The following is an 8,505-nucleotide window of genomic DNA, read 5'->3' on the forward strand; positions in this document are numbered from 1 at the left end:
CCTCCGTCGCTTTGCGCTAGGACGGAGGCTTCATCCGGCCCCTTCCTCTCAAATCCTCTGTCGGGCCCTGTGAGGCGCAGGGTGATGACGTCAGAGGAGAGCGGCGGCATCGGCGGCTGCGGCGGCATCGCCGGAACGACGGGTCGGCCGGCTTCCCTGGACTGCGGCTCGGGCAAGGTAAACGGGGTGGTGGGAGGTAGGCCGTACGCGGCTGGGACGGCCTCGCAGGGCCCGACAGAGATAGGTAACATAGAAAATCTCAATATAACTCATTATATTGGAAGATATATTGGAATGTTTCTCTGACAGGGTAGTAATAATTAAGCACTAACTTACAATAAAGAGTTAAAATTAAAGAGAACATTGGCTATGGAGATTCTCAACCATCCAGGTCATGGCTGTCCCAAAATCATGCTTTTCCAAAAGGCAACTGGACTTTCTTGGTTTTTATTTGAAAACATTTTGCTTCTCCTCCAAGAAGCTTCTTCAATTCTAAGTGAAGACAATGGAAAGATTTATGTTCTTTGCAGTCATTTGGTCATTCGCACTTTCAGGGTTGGTTGTTAGCCCTCTGAGAATAGTTGAGGCCACTTAGGGGTTTATTTATATCTCAGAGTCCAAATGGGCGTGGAACCTTTTTGGGACTGCTGAAACAACTGTATTGTAGACAGGAGACAGGCAGTATCTATTCCTCCCCCATTGATAAGGCTGTTCAGTTTTAACATAGATGACCTCTTTGACCCTTCTTTCAAACCAGTGGTCCTCTCTGTCTGGAATATGACCTTTGCTGTCTTCAAAAATCTGACCCTTTAATTTCAGATGCAGATAGACTGCTGAATCCTGTCCTGATGAGCTGGTTTTCCTGTGTTGTGTCATATGTTCGTGACATGTACCAGTCTGCACATGTCTTGCTGCATTGTACTACATATACATTGCCCTGTTTGTGTCTGGGTGCTTTGTCCTTGGGGTGGACAAGTTTTTGCCTTAATGTATTCCTGGGTTTAAATTGTGCAGGTATGTTATGTTGGTTGAAAATCCTCTTGAGTTTTTCAGTTATTCCTGCAACATATGGAATGATAACATTGCTCCATTTGTTGTTCTCTTCTTTGTCCATTTTGAAGAAGGTCCCTACTGGATCCTTTCGTAGATTTGATGATTAGGATAACCACAAGTTCTAAGGACTGCCTTGATATATTTTTGTTCCTTCCCCCCCCCCCCTTGCTGGTAGGCATACCTTCAGCCCGGTGGTATAGGGTCCTGATTATTCCCAGTTTCTGGTCCAGTGGGTGGGAAGAATCAAAACGTAAATAGTGATCTTTGTATAGGTTTTCTGTGTACTTCAGTGTTGAGGCTTGATATGTACTTGCACAATCCAGGAAAGCCACACAATTTTCCTTAACCTTTTCCTGTGTGAAATTAATGTTTCTGTCCACAGTGTTTATGTGTTTGATGAAGGGTTCCACTTCCTGTGTTTTAATCTTCATACCTATACCCTTGAGTAGATGGAATCAGATGCTTGCATTGGATGTCTAATTCTACCTACTCACTGTGGGTGATACCTGATTCAAGATTAAAACTCAGAAAATGGAAGTGAAAGCCTTCACCAAACACATCAACACAAATATTAAGTTCACCCAGGAAGATGTTAAGGAAAATAGTCTGACTTTCCTGGATTGTGCAAGTATACATCAAGGAAGTCAGAAGCCTCATCACTGAAGTATATAGAATACCTATACACTGCTCAGTATTTACATTTTGATTCTCACCACCCACTGATCCACAAACCGGGAATAATCAGGACCCTACACCACCGGGCTGAAGGTATGCCTATCACCAAAGAGGGCAAAGAGAAAAAACAAAAACATATCAAGGAAGCCCTCAGAACCTGTGGCTATCCTAACGGGGCCTTCATGAAAACTACAAAGAGATCCAGCAGGAGCTCCTTCATAATAGACAAGGGAGAGAACAACAAACAGTAACGTTGTCATTCCATACATTGCAGGAATAACTGAAAACTTCAGAAGGATTTTCAACCGACACAGCATACATGTACACTTTAAACCTAGGAATACATTAAGGTAGAAACTTATCCACTACAAGAATAAAACACCCAGACGCAAATTGAGCAACGTAGTATGTGGCATTAGCATTTAGACTTATATACCACTTTACAGTGCTTTACAGCCCTAAGCAGTTTATAGAGTCAGCATATTACTCCCAACAATCTGGATTCTCATTTTACTGACCTTGAAAGGATGGAAGGCTAAATCAATCTTGAGCAGGTAGAATCAAGCTCCTGAACTGCTGGCAGCTGGCAGTCAGCAAAATTAGCCTGCAATACTGTATTCTAACCACTGCGCTGCGGTGCAATGCAGTAAGATGTGCAGATCTGCACATTGTGAAAACAAAACCACTTCACAAACATATGACACCACACAGGAGAACAAACTCATCAGAACAAGATTCAGCAGTCCATCTTCATCTAAAAGAAAAGGGTCACTCTTTTGAAGACAGCAAAGTTCCCATTCTGGACAGAGAGGATCATTGTTTTGAAAGAGGGGTAAAAGTAGCCATCTGTGTTAAAATCCCCCTTATCAGAGGGGGAGGGATATGATACCATGTATCTCCTGTCTACAACCCAATACTTTCAGCAGTCCCCAAAATATTACACACCTCTTTGCCCTCTGATTCAAGTGATTCTGAGGATATACATAAACCACCAAGTGGCCTCAACTACTCTTCTAGAGTTAATAACCAACCCTGAGAGTGCTAATGACTAGATCAGAGGTCCCCAATCTTTTGGGCACCAGGGACCAGTTCCGTGGAGAGAGGTTTTTCCGTGGACCAGAGGGTGTGTGGTTTTGTGTGTTGCCTGCATCTCGTGGATGGGGCTTTGCTTGTTTGTGTGGACTGATTTTGGGCATGCTGCGGCAAGGTACTGGTCCATGGACCGGGGGTTGGGGATCCCTGGACTAGATGACTACAAAGAATATAAATCCTTCCATTCCCTTCCAGACAGTTAAAACTGAAGAAGCTTCTTGGATAAGAAATGAAACATTTTCAAAGGAAAAAACCAGGAAAGTCCAGTTGCCTTTTGGAAAAATCACCTTTGCGATAAAGAGGACATTGGAGTATCATGTTCTTCAATTATAGGGCTCTGTGAAAGTGCTGATAGAATCATTAATTTAGAATTTTAATCATTAATCCTATGTAAATGTAATCCCAAAAACCATGACTTGCATTTTATATCTAGATAAATTTGAGCTTCTCTCTCTCTCAAAGATAGTACTTATTCACATGCCTATTTTTTTATAAGTGTAATAATAATGTGTATATTTTTCAGGGTCTGTATGTTCTGGACTTTTTTTGGAATGAAACTTGGTATTTAAAAACAATGGATATTGCTCATGATCACTTTGGATGGTATCTGGCCTGGGGAGACTGTGTTTGGCTTCCCTATCTCTATACTCTGCAGGTATTTCATCATATGCATTTACTCTTGTTTACATTCAGCTGCTTCTAGAAACAACAGAATGTTTCACCCTTTAAGACAGCACCTGGGGTATCATGACAGCTGTTCACGTATAAGGATTTATTTATTTTTTTTAATGTTTGGGCCTACTGCTTCAGGGAGTAAACTGCCCTGGCAGTATTATTTTGGGGAGGTAATGGGCAACTCCTAGTATTATGGTTGCTATTATGTGGCAGTTGAAGGTTAGCTGGAAAAACAACTGGAAGCTGATGTTTTGTGTGGTGGCTGTAGGCCAGTGCCTGATAGCTATATGCCAGAGTTGAAAAAGTGAAACACAGACTTTCAGAGACCAACCAGAGCTGAAGAAAAGAGAGAGAAAAGGGGAGAGAGGGAGAGACTCAAAGAATTTGGATGATGAGACCAGGATGAGGTGGAAAAAAATAGAAAATATACAAAAATGTGATGATAATGTGAGGTTGTTTAGGAAGACAGCTGAGAGTAGAGATAGTGAGTAAAGAGTGGGTTGAAAGGTGATAAGAGATAGGGAAAGATACTGAAGAGGGCAGAACAGATTGGAATTGAAGGTGGAAGTGGTACAGGTAGTCCTTGTCTTACAACCATAATGAAGCCTGCTCATTGCAGTCATAAAGTGGATGTGATCGAAAAGGGGTGAAAAGGAGCAAGACCCCTTTAAGGAAAAGGTGGAAGAGACAGGATCAGAAAAAGAAAAGGAGGCGAGATTGTCCTGCAGGAATACAAGCTAATTTGAGGACTAGTCCACATGGAGCTCCGTTTCCATCTGTCCTATTTGCCATCATTTGCTCCCTAGACAATAAAATGGATGATCTGAAATTTGAACTGGCCATGAAAAATGAGTGTACAGTATATCAGAGGTGGTGGCCCTTTGAGAGCTGTATGCAACAAAATTTCATTTTGATGTATGCCGTTTGGTATACATTCAAAGTGATGATGATGATGATGATGATGATGATGATGATGATGATGATGATGATGATGATGATGATGATGATGATGATAATAGGTGGTAGTAGTAGTAGTAGTAGTAGTAGTAGTAGTAGTAGTAGTAGTAGTAATAGAGCCTGCACATTGTGGTCATAAAGTGGGCCATAAAGTGGATGTAATTGATCCAATTTTACGGTCATTTTTGCAGCAGCTGTAAAATGAACAGTGTGATCATTAAGCAATTCACTATTGGGTTTTTTGCTGGAAACTGCAAGTAAACACCATTTTTTGGTAAAAACATCACAAATCATGGTTATATGACCTTGGCACTACAAACAGTCATAAATGTGAGCCAGTTCCTAAGTGCCCAAAATGTAGTTACAGGACTGCAGCAGGTATGCCTGGTTATCAGAACTTCAGATGTAAATCCCTTTTTCAGGGTCAATTATAACTTCAGATCGTTGCTAAGTGGCCAATTGTAAGTTGAGGGCCACTTGTAGTGTTGTTGGGAAGAAAGTCACTTGGCACAATTCTGAACCTGATATGCTGGCAGATAAAGTAAGCAATGGCTATAATAGAGTTGTCAGGTCATGATTGCCGTGGCTGATAAAGATTGGAGGTTGCTGGTAAAGTCACCTGTGATCATTGGTGATTAGAAGGTGCATTTTGTTATTAGAGAGCTATGGTCCAAGTCTGGGTGAGAGACAGGGAAGAATAGTAGGCAGGCCCCCTTGAAATAGAGAATAAAACTGCCCTGAAGTTGAGTAATGGGTCAGTCGGATGGGGTTCCAAATAGGTGTGGAAAGGATCAACATGCTTGTTGTGAATGTGGGGGAAGTTCACAGGCTAGCAAGAGTGGCTTTGGTTTCATATGTCTAAGGAGATTCTCAGTCATCCAGGTAATGGTTGTCCCAAAGGTGCTTTTTCAAAAGGCAACTGGACTTTCTTTGTTTTTCCTTGAAGACATTTCGCTTCTCATCCAAGAAGTTTCTTCAGAACTAAAGAAGCCTTCTTGGTTGAGAAACAAAATGTCTTCAAGAAAAAAACAAAGGAAGTCCAGTTGCCTTTTGAAAAAGCACCTTTGGGACTTTGGTTTCATAGCTGGAAGTTGGGATACAATAACAGGAGTTGAAAAGGACTTCATAGTCAGGGTTTCAGAGATTGGCATGATTAGTCAGCTCACTTCTGCTGGATAGGCTTGAAGGGGGAAAATTATGCAGAGATGTGAATGTACACACAGGTAGTTTTTGAGCGGTTTAGAAATGGGAAATCTAAATAAATAGTTCTCAACTGTCACTTAATGACAGTTCAAAGTTAGAACAGACTCAGGAAAAGTTACTTATGATCTGGAAAAAAGAAGCTTCCATGCCAAAGCTCCGGCTTCTTTCCAGCCTTACTTGCCTTCAGAAACATGGTGTTTGCTAGCTTTTTAGCCAGAAAGCTAGTGAATTTGATGTTTCTGTGACAAGCCAGAGAAAAGAAGATCCTGAAGATTCCTGAAGATTGAGCACACAGAGGGGAAAGGAACCACCGAGTGGGCCCAAGAAAGGAAGCTTGGATCTCAAAGGTCCAAGTTTCCTTTCTCCTGCCCAGTGCAGCGGCTCCCTTCTGCACACAGATGGGAGAGGAAGTCCTGCAGTGGGCTGGAGAAACAAAGCTCAAATCTTTGGTATCTGAGTTTCGTTTCTCAAGCTCAGCACAGGAGTTCCCTTCCACACCTGAAAAGGAGTTGCCTACACCCTCTTTAGGGTTAACGACCCAAACGGTCCCTTAAAACCACAATTGGGAGAGCTGGGATTGCTGTTGTTAAGCAAACTGATCAAGTGAGCATCTAGCTTAACTATTGCAAAATCTTACAAGCCAAATTCTGGGCCCAATTGTGGTTGTAAGTCAAGTGCTAGTTGTACTGCAGTCGTGATGGGCCAGGGGAATTATGGCAGGGAAATTGTGGAGGCTCTGTGTTAGCCATTTCAGAGGAAGGGGATCTGTTAATCTGATGCCAGTCCAATTTTCCAGTCCTCCAGCTTCAGTCTTGGATTTAGGCAGACATGTTGCTAGTCATCTCATTTGGTTGTAAATGAGCATAAAGACTTGTGTGTGTTAGTGAAGGACAGTTAAGCACAGTTAAGGACAGGGATGTGGCCTGTTTGAAATTTGCTTTCCTAAACTTTGGATTCTTTAGCAGCTGTGAGACCAAGGCAAGGGAAGGGGAGTAATCCTTGCTCTGGCTATGAATGGAGGTTTTGCTCTATCTGCCTGTCCATTATTGCAAGTTGCAACTGTACTTTATTTTCATTAAAATAGCCAAAACTCTCTGGACAATTTACAATAAAACACACAAAAATATAACCTAAAACATGTATGATAATACCAAAATACAAAATAAAAACATCATATAAACTAAAAGCCTGGTACTGAGAAGCCAGTTAAAATCCTGGGGAAATAAAATGGTCTTCACCTAACATTAAAAGGATGATATTGTGGATGCCAGTTGAGCCTCTCTGGGGCAGAAATTCTATAAATGAAGTGCCACCACAGGGGGGGGAACCCCTCCCCTTCATAGAACCTCACTTCATGTCCTTTCGTCAGAGATCCTGGAAAAGACACTTACTACCGGTAGATGATAAAGCTTGGATGGAGGGATAAGGGATAAGGGTCCTTTAGGGTTCCAAAGACACACAGGGCCCTAAAGGTTAAAATCAACGCTTTGAATTGCTTTGTGGATGAGGATAGATATTGTGGAGAAAGTCTATGTGTTTGTTAAGAGTTGACACTGAGGACTTAATCAAGCAAGAACCCAGATAATGTAAAGGAAAATAAAGAGTGCTGAATAAATCTGACAATATGCTACTGATTCTCTTTTTTACCTAGGGGTTGTACTTGGTCTATCATCCTGTCCAGCTTACTACCAGTTATGCAGTTGGAATTCTTCTACTGGGTTTGGTGGGCTACTATATTTTAATAATAGCCAATCATCAGAGAGATCTCTTCCGTCGCACTGATGGCAACTGTAAAATATGGGGTGAGAAACCCAAATATATTGAATGTACCTACACATTAATCAATGGAACTAAACACTACAGTAAATTGTTGATTTCAGGATTCTGGGGTGTGACCCGCCATTTTAACTATACTGGAGACTTGATGGGCTCCCTGGCATACTGTCTGTGTTGTGGTTTTAATCATATTCTTCCTTATTTCTACATAATTTTTATGACCATTCTCCTGATCCACCGCTGCATTAGAGATGAACATCGATGCTCCCACAAGTATGGCAAAGACTGGAAAAGATATACTGATGCAGTACCATACCGACTCATTCCAGGGATTTTCTAAATGCTTATTTTAGACTTAAAATAGTTTGCAAAAACAAGTTTGCAGATACATTTATCAACAGTATTTTTGGCGCATATAAGGGTGTATGATTTGCTTATTTCTTAATATGTTAAAAATAACATATTTAACATAAAATAAAATGCACATTATATACACTTTTAAAAGTTATTTTTTAAAAGTTTCTTTTTGTACTGATTTGTTTTGCTTCCTCCCCACCCCAAATAAAAAAAACCCGTCCAGTAATTTCAGTTTTACTATTCTGGCTAAAGGGAAATTGTGAACTATAACTGACAAGAAGATTATTCTCCCATTATTTTACTTGCATTGAAGATTCTGGAGTCTTCAACACCCTCTAAATCCATACATTTCCATTTTGAAAATGATTGAGTAATGATAAACAGTTTGAGTAACGATAAACAGTTCAATAAAAGTTTTGACACAATGTGCATCAAATGTAAAATAGGCCAACAGCATGTTAGGGATTATAAATCATGGTATCAAAAATAGAGATGCCAATCTCATAATGCCCTTTTATAAATCAATGATGCAACCGTCTGGAATATTTTGTACAGTTCTGGTCACTGTACCTCAGAAAGGATACAGTGGAGCTAGAAAAGGTTCAGTGGAGGGCAACTAAGCTAATCAAGAGACTATAGGACAGCTTCCCTTAAAATACTAAAAAGAACAAAAACCTGGCACCAAATCAAACTTCCAAAGTTCAGATTATCTCCCAG

General features: G+C 40.9%; 1 protein-coding gene across 1 annotated transcript in view; it reads left to right on the forward strand.

The window, feature by feature from the left end:
* LOC107294554 (7-dehydrocholesterol reductase-like) overlaps positions 1 to 7,884 on the forward strand; it is a 14,076-nt gene extending 6,192 nt beyond the window's left edge. Inside the window, exons 5-6 of the mRNA XM_015823789.2 lie at positions 3,344 to 3,475; positions 7,307 to 7,884. Coding sequence (XP_015679275.2) covers positions 3,344 to 3,475; positions 7,307 to 7,771 — 597 coding nt within the window. The 3' untranslated portion in view covers positions 7,772 to 7,884. The remainder of the gene's footprint in view (positions 1 to 3,343; positions 3,476 to 7,306) is intronic.
* Positions 7,885 to 8,505: the final 621 nt, after the last annotated feature.

This window comes from Protobothrops mucrosquamatus, unplaced genomic scaffold (assembly GCF_001527695.2).
Source record: "Protobothrops mucrosquamatus isolate PMUCROS unplaced genomic scaffold, P.Mucros_1.0 scaffold1989, whole genome shotgun sequence".
NCBI classification, from domain to species: Eukaryota; Metazoa; Chordata; class Lepidosauria; order Squamata; family Viperidae; genus Protobothrops; species Protobothrops mucrosquamatus.